Source organism: Theropithecus gelada, chromosome 2 (genome assembly GCF_003255815.1).
Source record: "Theropithecus gelada isolate Dixy chromosome 2, Tgel_1.0, whole genome shotgun sequence".
Lineage (NCBI taxonomy): Eukaryota > Metazoa > Chordata > Mammalia > Primates > Cercopithecidae > Theropithecus > Theropithecus gelada.
This window is the reverse complement of record NC_037669.1, coordinates 84145721-84164119: the sequence shown is the minus strand read 5'-3', so window position 1 is coordinate 84164119 and position 18399 is coordinate 84145721. Positions and strand designations below refer to the sequence as shown.

The 18399-nt window shown below is 37.2% G+C and overlaps 1 protein-coding gene across 3 annotated transcripts in view; it reads right to left on the bottom strand.

Moving 5' to 3' along the window:
• Nucleotides 1–18399, bottom strand: part of ERC2 (ELKS/RAB6-interacting/CAST family member 2) — a 970915-nt gene that overhangs the window by 471750 nt on the left and 480766 nt on the right. For all 3 annotated transcript variants that reach the window (XR_003118096.1, XM_025375698.1, XM_025375697.1), the window contains 2 exons: nt 10845–11038; nt 4776–4787 (listed from right to left, as the gene is read on the bottom strand). Coding sequence is in view for 2 of the 3 variants with exons in the window: in XM_025375698.1 (XP_025231483.1) it covers nt 4776–4787; nt 10845–11038 (206 nt within the window). In the remaining variant the exon portion in view is untranslated. The remainder of the gene's footprint in view (nt 1–4775; nt 4788–10844; nt 11039–18399) is intronic.

The following is an 18399-nucleotide window of genomic DNA, read 5'->3' as shown; positions in this document are numbered from 1 at the left end:
TAGAACCCACTTTATGTTTGCAGGAGTTATAAATCAGGGAAAACAACTTTTTTCCATCCCCAATAAAATATTTGCACCCAAAGCAAAATCAGCCGATTTCTGGCTTTCTACCAGTTTTGCTTGGGCATAAAATTTTCTGACACTTCACCAGAAATGTCAGCATTAGTATAAGGGAGCTTTAAAGAAGGATATGATTTTCTGACCTGTGGATAACCCCTTCAACCCCAACAGGAAAAAGGGGGAAAAGCACACCTGAAACCTGGTTTTTCCAATTATTAGTATAAATGATACAAATTATTTTTCTTAGTGGCCAAATCCTTCCTTACAGGAAGTATTGGTCTTTGAATTTGGTGAGGGGAGGGATCATGTCTGTTTTGCTGCTATATCCTCAACACCCAGCCAGCACAGGCTCTCACTTGGAGAAGGATTTCTATGAATAGTCAAGGAAGAAGAGGAGGGAGGAGGGGGAAGAGAGGGAGAGAGAGGAAAAGAAGGAAGTAGGGAATGAAAGTGAGAGAAGTTCAGATGAAGATCTTTTCCCCTCTCCTTTTATTTGTCTTCATTTTTCTTGAACTTGCAAGCATCCAATTTGATAGAAAACCAATGATATCTTTTCTCAGGGCCTCATGTCTGAAGCCAGATAATGACGTCCAGTGCAGACAACTCAGCTTCTGGAAAGAGCCCCAGCAACTCTCCGTGGAGACAAAGAAAAGAAAGGGTGGGGTGAGACAAACCCAGTGGGTGCTCCTTTATTCAACAGCATTCAAGAGCATAACCGCCGCCCCCCATGTGTGGCATAACACACCGCACAGAGTCCATATGGTCAGCGGGCTCAGGGAAGGCTTTGGAGGAAGAGGTAACTCCTGCCCTGGCTTTGGAGGGGCAGAATTTGTACAGGAAGAACCAGAGGCATTGAGAGAGCAGATAAATCTGAGAATGAAAGGAGAGGCTAACTGCACAGCTGGCAGGACAGTTTTTCCCCAGAGTGCTTCATGGAATATATTCGATGAACACCATATTCAGAAAACCGAGGATTGAACAGACCTGCACAGGTCTCCTTACTGCAGACCTTCTCAGTGCTTTTACTATGCAACTGGAGCAGAAGTGGCAAAAGATCCCATTTGTAAATCAAAATGGATTGATTTAGGGGGTAAACAAACAAATGCCTTTGCTTACTAGCTGTATAAAGTTAGCAAAATGTTCAACTTTGATGAACATGTTTCCTCTTACCTAATATGGAAAAAAAAATGATAGTCCCAACCTCAGTTATTATGAGAAGTGAACATTAAAAAGAACACTAAAAAAAAGTGATTAATTCAGTGCTGGCACTTAGTTAACACCAAATGTATTACTGTTGCTGCTTCTGCTCCAGTTGTTTCTATTACTATTATCATCAAGCTATGTCATGAATATAAAAAATGTAACACAGCATTTCTTAAATGGTTTGGTCAATTTTTCATCAGGTATTTTTTGGAATTGCTGGGCCAGCACACAGTGCCTAGCCTATTACACAGTGGGCACTCACTATGGAGGGAATGGGGCAAAAAACTGCCCCTAGCAAAGAACAAATTGCAGGACACTAAAGGGATGCTCTGGGAAAGGTGTTTTTCATTATTTCTTTGGGCAACAGGCCTCTGAGGTCTGGGAGGAGTGACTTCATCTTTTGCTAGAAGAATAAGGGATTGAAAACACAGTGTTCAGCTTTAGGGAAACATCACAAAGAGTTTATTTTGGTACAAGTGTTTGAAGTGACTCTATAATAATGAGCTCACGCCTGCTGCCAGGCGCCAGCCATCAGCTTGAGCCTGCTTGTAGGGCAGTGCACACAGTCCATCACCAACAACCCCTTCATCAAACATGTGATGCCCACGTGCAGGCAGGATCCCAGAAGACTTGTTCCAAAGATGGCTCCCTCCTCTCAAAGAGAGGACACTGAGGCCCAAACAAGAAATCAGCTGACCTGGGATCCAAAGTGAGCTGAAGACTGAGAGGGCCCAGGAGAAGTCTGTGTCTTCTGGTTTTACTTGGTTGATTCTCTGGCAGGACTTTGAACTGAATCCCAAAGGATACTTTTTATTTTTTTAGTCAACTGCTGCATACATTTTTGGAGATAACCTCATCTGTCATAAGTCACATGCTAATCTCACAAATAGTTACTAGAAATACAAAAGTTTCACGTAAACCCTTCCCCTGAGTACAATACAGAGATCCTGATAAACCTCTCCAGCTTCCCACTGGTTTGTGTATAAAGACATTCTTGACAGAAGTGGAGTTTACTGGAGTGGAGACCTGAACAGATTTGGAATGCGACACTTGTATTTTACCAAACCCAGTACTTACTATCTGTCCACCTGAATTTAAGCATAAGAGTCTACATAGAGTTTGAAGAGGAAATGAAGTCATCTGAAAAAGTAGTTGGAGGGAGAACTTCCCATGGAGTCCACAGCACACAGAAAAGTCTCAAGAGTTAGTGCAGTTTCCAAACTTCAGATTGGGAGGTGGCGATGTGCAGGGCAAACCACAAACTATGGTAAGAAAGACTAGATGCGATTTTTCTAAAATACATATGTGTATACACATACACACATATATATATACACATATATGCACACACACACGTATCTCAACTGCATGCCATATAAAGAAAGTACATAGTCAGAGATTCTGCATTCAGTTCAATTATTACATTTCATTTTATTTTATTTTAACTGGTAAACCTGGCAGTCATTGGGAATAAAGCACAGTTAATTCTGGAAACTTGTCAAAGTTGAAGAAAGCTTCTAGGACTCTAAAGACTTTTTTGTTTCCAAGAGGGCAGAGTTGCCCAATTCCTGCTACGCTAAAAATATAACCAGAGATGATTATTCACAATGATTGCACATTTTCTTCATCATGTTCATTTGAGGCAACAAGTTAAATGATATTGGAATGATATGAACCTTGATGTAACTCCTAAGTTCATCCAACTAGATTTGGCATGTACATTTTGCCACACCCTATCAACACACCCTGCCCCTTGTCCAGAGAATCACTGGACATCCATCACCCCTTCCAGCCCTATCTTCTGAGAGTCAGAGTTCATGTTCATTCACCATGAAATAGGAAGAAAAAAAAAAAAAAGCTACCACACAATAAAGTTCCTAGAGCATAAAAAACCACAGTAGAGTGTAGATAAAAAAAACTAAAGGCCCTGAAAGGAAACTTGAGGTGTGAGAGCAAAAGGGATCCCTGGATCTCAAGCGCTTCAATATTGAGAGGTACAGGTTAGGGCAGCAACGGGAAGGCAAAAGGAGGGGGATAAAGGTGGGCAAGGAGAAAAGCTTGAAGCTTCATTAAGTGAGTGGATCAAAAACTTGGAGAAAAGGTTTGGATGCATGTGTCCAAGCCTCCCCCATCCCACCCTACCTCACTGCCCATTATGATGTCTGTGTTTCTGCACATAGATGCACCAGATTTGTTCTGCTCCAGAAAGTAAATTAAGAGTCATTAGATTTGGGAATAAGAGCAGTTCTCTGGGGGCCATGCTCTTAATCTCTGATCAGATCTCTAGGGACTTTTGAGAATGAGGCTTTCCTGCAGCATGATGAAGTTCAGGCAGTTCTTGGGGGATACCCAGTGTGGTATGTGAGAGGGCAAAGAAGTATTAAAGGACTATGAGCCACCAGGATTGGAAGCCAGCAGTGGGACAAAATCAGTAGATGAGCAGGATGCCTTGTTTTGAAATAACTTGGTACTGTAGTCAATGGATTGGTCTGGTGGTTTGGGTGATGGGGCAGAATAAAGGGTTGCAGACCCTGTGTACAGAGAAGAAAATAATATCCCTTGCCTCTCAATAGAGCAACTATACTGACTACCACATTGATGTGATGCTTTCTTTTTTTGAAGTTTAGACAGCCTCAAATCCTAGAATGAGCATCCTTTATAGTAAACTCATTGATTGAATGATAAAGAAATCACTACATATTACTATGTTTTACTGGAAAGAGAAGTTATCCTTGATTTAAGCAAGAAGAAATTATTGGCTTGGGCCTCCTACATTGGAGGAATCAAGCCTGGGATGCGTTTTCAGACAAAATGCCCATTTCATTTCTTAATATTGAGGTACACACAGTCAACAATGAATCAAGTTTTACACTTGGTTCCATATGCTATGCCCTAGGTAATTAAAGTATGCCTTATGGCTAATAAAAATGAAGTTAGAAAGTTAAGACCGAAACAATGTCAGGAAATAACATGTGTGTACAATATGTTACTAACACATTGATAATTTTCAAAAGTGACTTTTTAAAAAGTATTATAAATCTTTCAGAACACAGTGATTTATTAAGCGAAAAGTCTGGACATTTTGCACTATTAAATTTAGCTTTTAAGTTGCTGTGTCACAGGCAGATCTTTTGTTCTCCTAGGTTAAATTTAGCATCCTGCATTTTGTTTTTATCCACAGCTCCATGTTGTATCATCCTGAAGTCAATTTTCTGAACTGCTCAGGAGAAAGGCACTGGGGAATTATCACGAAAATTTCTCTCATGGAATTTGTAATCCAGAAATAGAATTAAATAATCCAACAGTGACTTATTTCCATCGTCTTCCTTGCCTTTTCCCACCTATACATCCTTCTCATAAAATAAACCTTCCCAAGGCATGGAATGAAATGAGTGGGGGAAATGCAGTGGCCAGAGGAAAACCATTTCAGAAACGTGTTTGTTAAACAAGTACAAGCCATAAATTGAGCTTAGAAGGGAAAGGCAGTTAGAAGAAAAACTGAAATTACTGACCTGAGAGTCAAGCTGATTGGAGCAAGGGTGAGAGCAGCAATTTGGAGGATAAGCAGAAAGGAAAAGGGATAGCAAAAGAGAATAAAAGGAAGGAAATGCATTAGTTTTAAACATATAGCCAACAGATGTTACATCAGCAGGTTTATAACCAAACGAAGCAAACTTTTATCTTATATTACCCCCAAAAGCCCTGGGCACACACTGTAAGCTGTTGTATTAAATATCATACCAAAGAAACTGGTATCTGCTCTGATACGTATAATTACAGAAAGCACTGATGGGAACCAGAGGTGTGCTCCCACAGTACAATGACAGCATCAGCCCTTCTCTGGAGGAATATTTATAGAGAAAGTTCCTATCTGTGTGCATATAAAATTTTATTATTTAATAAACTGAAATGGAAACTACTAAGGTATTAGACCTGGGTAAGTGCTCATGTCAGAAAGATTTTTACTTGAACCAGTAAGTTGGATGGATACATCCTATGAGATATTTTTCCTTCATCCCTGAAAACCAAAAGGAGCTGACAATTTGGCTTTCGGTTCAAAGATTTCCATTTTAGATGCTTACAGAGCACTGCACCGAGCAATGATCAAAGACCCCGTGAGGAGGGCTTTTGGTGGCATGCCACCCACCTATCAGCTTCCCCAGCAAGGACAGAGTAACTTCCCAAGCTGAGAGTAATTTTTTTCAGTCAGAAAAATAAGTTCCAACTTCATTACTGAAAATATCAAGTTCTAATACTTTCTGTTTGTATAAAAATATCTAGCATGCCCTTCTTGTTGGTTAAAACAATAATCTCTATTGTCAAGCAAAAAAATAAAATAAAACAAACAAACAAAAAAACCATATTCATCTTCTACAGGAGCACATAGTGGACATTCATTTTGTTGATCTGTAAAATGTCCTTTGCAAAAACAAAGTGGGTAAGCAAATACTTTTCCAGCTTTCTGCTCAATGGGGTCCCACCATTCCATACTATAAAAAAGTAGTTTTAGGTATTTCACATGGGAAGGAAAAACAAAACAAAATAAAATAAATCCTCAGGATAAAGCTTAAGCTAGAACATTCAAATGAAAACAGTGTTGACTACAATGATACAACTGAAAAGAGAAAATTTAAGATTAACCACATGGGGAAAGTGTTGATTTGATAATCCCTTGTATCTGAAATCCCCCTGCCGAGTGTTTTGTGATCATAAATGTGCAACTGATCGAAAATGAGAGTTTTGTCAGGACACGATCACTGTGGGGACTTTGGCAACACTGGCCCCAGCTGCCATTTCAAATCCTTCTGGATCAAAGGTAATTAAATCAAGGTCTGTGGCCAAGCCTTAGGAAATCTTAAACTGAAATAGCAAGCACACATTTCAGAAGTAGTTGCCTCTTTCAAGGGCTCCTAGTTTTCATCAAACTCTCAAAGGTGTCCGTGATGTCCATGACCTTCCCCAAAAAGTTGCTAGGAATGGCGTATAACCATCTGCCCTTGTCTTCAAGAAATTCTTTCAAATACATTAACAAATGTAAGTGAAAATTACCCGGCAAGACACATTGATATCAAAACAAATAAAACTGGCATCAAGTTTTTTCCATGTACCATGAAACTTCTAAAACATATTATCATAATTAAAAAATAGTAATAACACTTAAGTTTATGTTTTGAAAGGAGCTCTGAAAGGCATCAAGGAAATTATGTTAGTACATTATTGAGCAAATCAGAAGAAAAAATAACACTCTCTTCCTCAAACTTAGATAAGGCTCTTTTAGGCATCTAAAATGATTTCTCAGTGTCCAAATGTCTGGTGATATTATTTCTCCAACCAGATAATTAAGTGGAAGTCTGTTTTCCATTCTGATGTTATGTCTTATGAGTGGAACCCCAGGGATCCAGCCTCCTCTCCGCATTGGGGAGGTATGTGATTGAGGGCTCAATTTGGGTATTCTCATCCTCTAGACAAAAACCAACAAAATCCCTTACATATTTAAGATAATTACATGAAAGGTCACCCAACTGATTCCTTCCCATGGGCGGGATGTGAGAAATATAGTGGCAGCAGGTCTGTCTTGACAGATTCTATTAACCTCTCTCTTTCCCCTAAGTCACCAAAGGATTAATTCTGAAACTTTAAATAAAATTCAGAGACCGTGATGGACACTGACACAGAAGTACTACATATTTCACTGCCTCTAAGGTTTAATTAGCCACTAGGTTGTGTAATATACGTGACATCTGACACTGGGGATGGAATAAAGACTTCAGCTGAACTTGGACCAGCTCTCAGAGCCTTGCTCAAGGACCACCACCCACCTAGTAGCAAATTTCCCTGAACTGCCTGCAGTCCAAGGCAGAAGCTCCCCACTGGGCCATGCAAGAGTTTACAGGCATAACTGCACGTGGGACCACACTAGAGCAACATGCACTTTAAAAACCAAAACCTTTAATGGCTGATGAGAAACGTCACTCACATAGAATTTAAGAGGGAAATGCACTGTGTAAATGCCAGCCATGTGCTATCTGGAATGGGAAGATTAATAGAATAGAAAGTAAACACATACTGCTTTCTGAGAGAGAGGGGGGCCAGTGTCAAGGTTGTCTGAGTTATTCCTAACCCTGTGCCTTTTGTTGCATACAATTGAAGTTCTGGAATATTTTAGAACATGTGCTCCTTTTAAAAGAGGTCTTCTCACTCTGGTAGGTCACATTACAAGCTAGAGACCACAAATTTATTTCACGTTCAATTTTTGGTTTTCAAAATTACAAATTTTATTGCAAACATTTCTCCATGGCTCCAAAATGGAGATACATGTCACTTTGCTAAGAACTCTAGTTCTCAATATTGTGAGGTACGAATTTTGTAGTTTTATCCAGCAAATGACAATATTGCCCAATTTGAAAAAGGCTGCTTGACAACTGAAGGGAAGATGTTTTTGTCAGAATACACATGTAGCATAGCAGATAATGCTTCAGAAAGGCAGGCCAAGGCTGAGCCTTCTTTTTCCCAAGAAACTTCCCCTCTGAATCTCCACCCCCAACTCCTTAGGGGCCTGGGCTGAGGCTGGAGCTCAGACATTTCCCAGACAATGCTCTGCTGCTGGACCTGAGACACGAGCAGGCAGAGAACTGGGACAGACTCAGGTCCCACCACACGTTTTATGAATTACAGTGCCTGGGAGGCATCAGCTTTAAGGAGAGACAAAGGCAGAGATAAAGAAAATGTGCAGAAAGTGCATAAAGATAAATGCCTGTAAAATCACTGCTGCTTTAATGCATTCCATATTGAAGAAATAAAAATCTGAATATTCTTGATGATTTAAAGGCAATAGTGTCCAGCTAAGATCTGTTTGTCCAATTAGACCATTAAGCTGTTTATATGTAAATGTTTATAATAGCTTGTCCTGATTTTCAATTACAGTTCTGGGGGGCTGGTTTAGTATAGAAAAAATGCCATCTAAACATGAAGCATATCACTTTCTCTCCTGTATGCTAATAAAGAGGTAGATCTCTTGCAGCCCAGCAGCAATGTCTGCTCAGGAAGGCTCTCTGCTGGCTGCATGACTGTTTAGTCCTGCTGTACTAGCTTCTTTCTTCTGGCCCATTAGTGGAAGGGATTGTTCTCAATGGCTCATCTGTTAGCCCTGAGTTCGAATACCGACTTGATTCTTATAAGCTCTGCAACCTGGAGGAAGTTACTTAATCTGTATAAATCATAGTTTCTCATCTGTAAAATGAGAATAATGATAGTTTCTGTATTGTGGGTAAGACTAAAAGGTATATATTATTGCAACTCAAGTGCTTAGCAGAGTACCTGGCACACAGTGAAGCACAGAATATACATACAATATACATACCCTAGTATTACAAATAAAACTACTATAATTATTAATATTATTATCTAGGGCATCCTCCACATAGCTCACCACTTCTCAGAGCAGTGGATTAGGAATCAGGAAACCCACATTACAGTTTTGCAACTTTCTGACTATAGGCCCAATCTCAGGAAGGTCATTTAACTTTTCAAGATCTCAGTTTCCTAGTCAATGAAAGAGACATGATGATCATAACTTTCCTGTGATCTCATGTCAGTGTTTTAAAGAAAAATTTTGGTTCTAAAATGTAGCTCCAAAATAGATCCATCTAAACTCACAGTGCTCCTTGCGTTTTAAGAACCAGCAGACTAGCAGAACATCCCCACATTTTAAAATTAAAACTAAGCCCTTTAGAGATCTATTTTGGACAGTTACCTCAGAAAAAATGAAATCCTTGACTTACTGCTAAAATTGGTCACACTGAATAAAAATCAGATTATCGTCAAACTAATGCTAAAATTATGAAGAGAAATATTAATTGATTTGGAATTTGAATGCACCAAACATTATACCTAAAAATGTTGAAATTTTATTGGAAATTAACCTATTTGTTTAATACAGAGACAAAGTTGAGATTTTTTTTTTCTTTTCTTAGAGAGAGGGGTCTTGACCCCAGGCTGGAGTGCAGTGGCTCATAGTTTACTGTAGCCTTGAACTCCTGGACTCAAGTGATCCTCCTTTCTCAGCCTTCTGAGTAGCTGGGACCATAGGCACACATTACCACACCTGGCTAATTATTGTAGATACAAGGTCTCCCTGTGTTGACCAGGCTGGCCTCAAACTCCTAGGCTCAAGCCATCCTCTCACCTTGGCCTCCCAAAGTGCTGGAATTATAGACACGAACCACCATATCTGGCCTTGAGAATTTATTTGTTTTAGCATTTGACTGTTCATAATGATATACATGTTCCGATTTACCTGGGGACCAATTGCTTGCAAAGCTTCATTTGAATAGGTTTTTAGAGATTCACTCACTTCTAACAAGATTCAAGGCCATGAAAGGCTAAGGACAGATGATTGCTTGAGTCCAAGAATTGGAGACCAGCCTGGGTAACACAGTGAGAACTGATCTCTACAAAACATTTTTTAACATTAGCCAGGTGTAGTGGTGTGCACCTGCAGTCCCAGCTACACAGGGGGCTGAGGCAGAAGGATCACTTGAGCCCAGAACTTTGAAGCTGAAGTGAGTTGTGACCATGCCACTGCACTCTAGCCTGCACAGCTGGCAAAAAGTAGAGGCGAAATTTGAACCCAGGTCTTTCTGTCACTGAAGCCCACGATCTTTCCACAAGATGATAGACAGCTACTCTGTGTATGTCTTGAAGTCCTTTAGGGCTTCACAAGTATCTCGATCAAAGCTGGCTAACATTCACACGTTTGTTCAAAATTTGGTGATCTCTTCCATATGGACTGAATCTGGGAAAGACAAATTCTGCCTTATTGCTGAACCAATAAGAAATCTGCAGAGGTTATGGAGTTATGTAAGATTTTTCAGAAAGCTTTTTTTCCTTACATGAAGTACAGGAAAAAACATTGATAGCAAGCTTATTTTTCACATTCATACTATACATAAATACAATATGGATATGGTTTATCCGAAAATCTAAATACTCTGATTCAACACTCCCTGTTTTTACACAGAATTTGCTATCACGCAGGACCTATTCAAGTATATGTATTTAAAAGGTCCTCTTAAGAGATAAACCTCCAGGATGAATTTGTTGTGATGTGCCAAGAGACATCCAAAGGATATGAGCTCCTTCCTTCTTCCCCTATCTTGAATGAAGAATTCTCAACTATATTCTTCGGTTGTTGTTGTGGTGGTGGTGGTTGTTGTTTGATCAAGACAAAACTAAACCATAAATATTTACCTATGATGGAAAAGAACTGAAGTTTTGGGTAGTCAAAGCCCCAATTTCTTACACACTTCACTGGAAAAAATGCTAGATCATGGACATCACTCAAGAAAGTTGACCACTATTTTCTTTAACACTGAAGAAGTATATAATCCCTCAGAAGATAAGCCAATTGCATTCTTAGCATTCCACAGAAATGTCATCTTTCACAGGCCATATTCCTCATTTATGACTTGTTTCTAACTTGGAATATGAACGTGCAGTCCAAATCCACCATTACCGGAGATGGGCAACCACGCAGTCCATGTTCTCTCACTGTCAACAATTTACATGACTGTAAAATTTACCTCTCCAGTTCTGCGATCTTCTTGTCCTTGTCATTCTTCTCATTCTCCACCTCCTTGAGGATCTCCAGCAACCGGTCCACTTCTGCTTGGGCCTTGCCACACTCGTCGCGGTAGTAAGACGCCTCTTTATCTAGCTGTTTTATTCGGTCTGCAAACTCAGGGTTCATCCTGGAGTCATCTTCAATATTATGTGCCTTCAACATTACATTTGTAAAGAATGCAGTTAAGACAACAATTTAGAGCAATAGATAGTGCTGTCAACAATGGCCCAGAAATTAACTTTGGAAAGAAAATCACCACCAAGATTTATGGGTATATTGTCAGTGAAAAGGCAAAATAGAAAAATCATACATTTCAGCTACCTTAGAACAATGTTGGTTTTAAAATAATATTAGAGTTTCACAGGGGAGTTTCTTCAATTACTGATATTTTGTTCCATTAAATGTTGCTACTTTTAGCTTTTCTTTCCACCAAAAAAGTGGGGTTGGAGACTGTGATGTCTTTATTCCTGGTCATGTGACAAGCAGACCTAAGACAATTCAACTCCTCACAGTTAAGGAGGTGATTCATACAAAATGCTTCCATTTCCAATACAAAGACACCAAAACAACACGATATTAGATTATCTTCCAAGAACCATCAAGGGCATATGTAAAGCCAGATAACATATAAGAGACGGATTGACTAATAATTGAACATGTCATCCCACTGAGAAATTTCAGCAGGAAACATAGTTTGAAATGAGGCTTGGAGGTGAGGAAGGGCTTTCCAGCTAACAGTTATACCCATAAATTCTCATTCTCTTAAATAAATTTAACCTAAACCAGGAGGAGGATGAGCTAATTCATGAACAAGTACACAGACGAGAATCTGCAAATACATGCATGGGTGGGTGGCAGCTTCACACACAAGAAAAGACAGGCAACAACACAGCAACAACATTGCAGAATAATTTGCAGCCAAAGTATTTGTGGGTTTGTGTGTGAGAGAGTGCGTTACAGCTTTTTTTTTTTCCCAAAATAAACTTTTGGCTGAAATATTCCCAGACAGATAGAAATAACACTGCACTGCAATGTTTTGCCTACCCCTTGTTTCCCATTATTCCTAATTGACTTCTTCAAAGAGCAGGCAGGGAAAAAACAAGTAGTTTAACAACAGTGCACATTCAACATAGAAAGTTCAGATAAGTCATATATGTATGTATCTTCAAAATCCACCGGTGACATAATCAAATGTTAACAATTTATAAGGACTTAAGTTATTCTGCTGTCTTGCTACATGGAGCAGATATTTATTGTGTTTTAATATACTTTTTTGAAAATTTCAGGGAAAAAACAAGGCAAGCAAGCTACAGCTACTGTGGGATTGAATGAATCATGCATGGTTAGAAAAATTAATACTAATACTATGGTTAGAAGGTTTGACAGTCTTTGCAATGGTTTAGTAGAAAAAAAATTCAAAAATTAGTATAAATAAAATAAATTTCATATGACAAAATAATCATTTTAGAAATAATATTTTTGCATGTAACATATTATTTAAGCATGAGGATAAAGGGGAAAAAGTTGCTTTCATGTTCTTAAATCTAAGATTTCCTTATTTAAGAAATAAACTCAACTATACAAAAAAAAGCTTGAGAAAAATGTGTCAATTCAACACACTATCAGATACTGGTTTATTCCCTTTTACCAACATTTTTCAGAAACCATTTATTTTCATTTATTTACTATGCACTCTGTGTTTCATTATAATAGATTATTAAACTTTTTCAGTATAATTAAAATAATCTGAAAGAGAATCCTGAGCTAATATACCTTTAGGAGTATATTTATCTAATAATTTCCTTTTAAGCTTAAGTAATGAATATTTAAATTTCCTAATCTCCACTTTAAAAATGTAGAGCAGAAATCCTATTTTAAAAGAAAGTAACTACTCCATATACCTGTTTCAATTTGTGATAATATGAATCATTACTTTTGTTAGAGAAAAGCATTTAAAATATACAGCTTTTAAATAGCTAAAGAAAAAAAAACTTCGTGTTAACCTCTCTTTCACTTTTATACTGTATTACGATTCTTTTACAGCAGTTAAAAACCTTTTCATGACATTTCTTGAACTATCCAACCAATGCTATTAAGATTTTTTAAAAAGAATTAATGAACTGAGTAATAAGCAGCTGGAAGCACTCAAAACAAATGAATAAATATATTTTGATTGCCTGTTTCTTATGAGAGTTAAAATTCCTTTCCTGATGCTGATTTTCAAAAGTTCACAAATAGTTAGCAGTTAGCTGCTGTGGCTTATTTTAGTTGTTGTTTTTATTGTTATTACTATTTGTCTCTTTTTAATAAGTGCGTACAGGATTACTAGTTGTAAGACCAAGATTCTAAATCCAGTCCTGCATCTTATATTTACATAAGATTAGGCAAATTCATTAGCCTAAAAACCGTGAAAACTACAAAATGACAAACATGGGGGAAGATATTATTCACTTTTGTTTTTATTATAATTATTATTTCATAATATGCATCCCAGAAATACAGCTTGTTATTCAGCTAAGTTAATAGATTTATTTGGTTTTCATTGACAAGATACTACATACTCCTTATAAAAAAAAAAAAAAAAAAGCCTCCCTGATAGGTTTACAGAGACAGCATAGTCTGCCAGTGATGGTATGTACACATGTTCCTTATTTTAGCTCCATGAAGAAAAGAGGATTATCCAAGGCCACTTTTCAACATTGGGTGAAATCAGATGAGTTCATAGTCTTTTCAAACAAGTAAATAAGTATGGTGAAAGGACTCATGGGATGTTTAGAGGCACAGAAAGCCTAGTAAAAAAAAGTGCCTTAATCTAGACTCTACTACTGCTGATATCATATGCTGAAGTTAGGTCATGTTATTAGAATGAAGACCAGAGCCGAGTTTACAGCTGGCCCAGTATCTATTATTAATAGATCATACTTCAAGTGCTAATGAGACTTTTAAAATAAATAGACAACCTCAGCCAGGTGCGGTGGCTCATGCCTGTAATCCCAGCACTTTGGGAGGCCAAGGTGGGTGGATCATGAAGTCAAGAGATCAAGACCATCCTGGCCAACATGGTAAAACCCCATCTCTACTAAAAATACAAAAATTAGCTAGGCACTGAGGCACGCGCCTGTAGTCCCAGCTATTCGGGAGGCTGAGGCAGGAGAATTGCTTGAACTCGGGAGGCGGAGGTTGCAGTGAGCCAAGATCACGCCACTATACTCCAGCCTGGCAACAGAGCGAGACTCCATCTCAATCAATCAATCAATCAATCAAATGAATAGACAACCTCAAGAATACCTGTGAATTAAATCTCTCTATCTCTATATCAGTATCTACTGATTTCCAGGCAAAAGAACTTATGTCAAGCCACTTTCAATCTTGGTGCCAGAATTCTTGGAAGGGCTACTAAAATATCATTTAAAATGTTTTTAAATCAATAGAAAGCTTTAAGGAAAAGTCATATAAAGATGACAGGGAAACAGCTGCTTCTTGGATCATTACTAGGGTCCATGTAAAGACTCAATGAAAGAGAGTTTCACATGACTGGGAAGGCTGGTGAGTCCCCAACTAAGCTTAGGTATTGGAGGCAAAAGCCTCTAAAGGATTTACAAAAGATATTGTATATAACCAGCTCTATTCAGCCTGAGTCACAGCTTTTCAGAGGATGGGCTGAAATTTTTAACTAGTAACCAGCATGGATGTGTTCTACCACGATCTACAGACATGAATGATTCTATACTAAATAAAATAGTGGAGGAAATTGAGCTTTTTAAACCAATGCTTCCTTCAAAATCATGAGTCCTGAGCTTCCTCCAAAAATGGAATGAAATAAGCACTTTATTTGTATTTAGGCAATATTCTCGCCTTTTCAAATCACAACATGAGTTCTTTAATCTGGACTGGTAGCTCCTAACAGAGATCAAAAGTAGGTAACAGACTTGGATCTAACATACTTTAGACACTACAGCGAAAAAAATAGATTTGAATAAATCATGATCACAGTAAATTCCGAACATGGCATTCTAATGAATTCAAGACATAAATTGAAAATGCACAGTAATATTTTTCCTTAAGAATCTGTTGGTTTGCAGTTAGCTCCCCAACAAGGTCCGGGAGGGCTTGCCCATTCTATACTTCTAAGGAACATCAACTTTGTCTTCCTATTGTCATTAGTCAGGAATTTACCTCTTAAAAACACAAATTGGTGTGAGTTTTCTTTTGATGGCTTCAGATCTTATTTACCATGAATATAGCAAGCTCATCGTCACTTTCAAGGACATCCACCAGTCATTAAAACTAAAGGAATATCAATAAGCATTCTTTCACTAATATAGAGATTTAATTCCACTGATTAAACAGGTCAGTTTAAAGGCAAATCCAGGTATCTGATTCTGCTCAAAAATATGTCTTAAAACATTTAGAGCAACTTTCAAGCATCTTATAGAAACACAAAAAAATGTGGAAAGGACATTTCAGAAATGTCTGCATTGCATATTACATCAGTAAGTTTTGAGGGACTCCCAATTATGTTTCTTGTATTTCCATATGTAAGGAAATTTCCCCACAAATGGGAATAATCAAAACAAACTCTGGAGCCTCACTGATGTGGGTAGGCCTCTGGGTTTTGATGTGAACTGACTTTAAAAGCCTAGATCAGGCATTAAGAGAACTCTGACCATGGCTTGGGATGAGCAATACATAAACCTATAGTTACAATAACCTAGTAGTTCTTTTAGTGAAAGAATTTATAACTACTTCAGGAAATAAGGCAAAACTTCGGATTAATATTATATCTAAATGGAAGTTAAGAAGCCAAAAATGGCTAAAGCCAAACTATGGGGTTGTCAAGTATCAAAATCATACAAGTTTATCTACATTTAATCTTATAAAGACTGGTCATTGATTATTTCCAATAAAATGGCAGTTCATCATTTCAGATCCCTAGAAAGGAAAGTATTAATTTTGGTCCGGAAACCTGCTGTGAAACAAGGCAGGGAACTTTCAATTATTATATTATATAACACGTTCCCTTTGAAATAGACCCTACCAATTTTAATTAAAAATCATTTCCCTCAAAATAAACAAATAATTACTCATGACCATAAAATAAAAACAGAATGTTAACCAATGTATTTGATGACTTTTCTTCCCTGCTGTTTCTGGGTTTTAGCAATAATTTGCTAAATTTAGGCAGTGTAGAAATATGATTCTCGATTGTGGCGTGTTGGTGGTTTAATGTCCATTGACAGCGCTTTAATATTCCTCTCATATCTTAACAGCAGGACAGAGAATAGAAACTATTCTAAAAATTATATTTGACTACAGTCTTCCAAAAGAAATTTCAATATTCTCATAATTCTAAGTTATAAACAAAATATTACATTTTAAAAGAAAATTTTTAAGGTAATTGTAGAGTTATATGTTATAACATATTATACATTATATATGTTATATATAACATATTATACATTATATATATGTTATATATAACATATTATAACTCTATAATAGACTGATTGATATAACTCTATTATAGACTGATGAAACACACATATTATTGTTTAGAATTAAGAACCAAGGGAAGAAAAAGAACACAACTGAAGATAACCTGCACAGTGTTTATAATAATAAGACAAAACTCCAGGAGTAGAATGATAGTTAAGCTGCAGAACGGTTATAAGAAAAATAACAATATCAAGGCAAAACTTTCGGTTCCTAATTTAGAAAATTAAATTTCATTTAAAATACAATGAATCAATACCGGGCATCATAGCTGAGACTAAATAATACATTTGGAAACTAATAATGATATATTTTGAAATGTTATACATCTTAGTTGTTTTTTTTTTTTTGGTAGAGATGGGGTTTGCTATGTTGCCCAGCCTGGTCTCCAACTCCCAAGCTCAAGTGATCCTCCAGCCCTGACCTCCCAAAGTGCTAGGATTACAGGCATGAGCCACCACACCCAGCCCCTATATATCTTAGTTCTAAAGGAAATTATTCACTCATAATTCAAGCTAACTGCATTCAGAATATTCAAAAATTTGCATATTAAAACAACCATACCAAAAAAAATTCTTTTCATAGATGGAACAAATAGGGTATGTATAAATAAATACAAATAAATATTCAAAATTATTCTTGTGTGTGTGTCTCTCTCTCTCTCTGTCACACACACACACACACACACACACACACACACAAAAGAACAACTGTATGCTTAATACTTTTAAAGATTCCCCAAACAAAACTGTAATTATTAATGTAATCCTTTCTAATTATGGGATTTCCTAAAATTAGCAATGTGGAGAACTGAGGTAATTATCTGGATGTCCTCAAACAAAGCATGTGGCTTCAAATGTTGAGTGTTATTGCAAATATTAGTTGAGTTTTTTAGACACTGAAAGCATGGATCAATTATAGGGTGTGTGTTTGTATGTATACATATGTTTACACATGCTATGTGCATGCCTGGAATTATCTCTTAAATAGTTGCAACTTTCCGCTGTGCTGGGAGATAACTGGTTTAAGAGTGAATCAAATACTTTTCAGAAATAGGCTTTAAAAATCATAAAAAGAAACTGCTATATCCAAACAATGACTGTGAAAGCATTTATAATTCAGCCCATTATGTTCCTGGGATTATACCGTCCTGTAATGACCTACAAAACAGGAAGACCTCACGGAACATTAACAAGAATTTTTTCTATCTCTCTGGAATGAAAAATGCCTGCTTTTTGGCTTTTGTTATGTTTTTTGTAAACACTTATGTAAAATGTGAACCCTGCTAAATATGTATTGAGAAGAGATAGGATTTCAAATGGATAACTACTAGGGATTGGGGGCCCCAATGGTGGGGAACATCAGAGGTGTCTCAAATGTGCCCTGGCCAACAGCAAGGTTGTGCCCAGTGCCTACAAATCAGTCATTTGCCTTGTACCAACAAGGGTATTCTATGAAGCACTAAACTGAGGGACCCAGAAGGTCTGGAGATTTATTAAAATTTTTTGAAAGACTCCTGATACCATCTCTGCCTAAAATGACCACAAGGGCTACAGCAAAGAAGGTATTTGAGACTGATGAAACACATATTATTTGTTTAGAATTAAGAATCAAGGGAAGAAAAAGAACTGAAGATAACCTGCACAGTGTTTACAATAATAAGACAAAACTCCGGGAGTAGAATGATAGTTAAGCTGCAGAAAGGTTATAAGAAAAATAATGATATCAAGGCAAAATTTTAGGTTCCTAAGAAATGTCATTAGATATCACTTTGTGCAATAGAGTGACTAAAGTAAAAGGAGATAAAAAGTAAAAGGTTCCTTTCTACTCTAGAAATAATAATACTTGCAGGAGCACTTAAAAGTTTAATCCTTGTTCACTCTAATGTAGTGTAGACTGTCAGACATAGAATTGACTATAAAATTATCTTATTTAACAAAAAACAACTATACTATAATTCACCAAAAATTTGTTAGGTGGCCATATAGAAAATAAACACACAAGAATAAAAGAAATTTCCT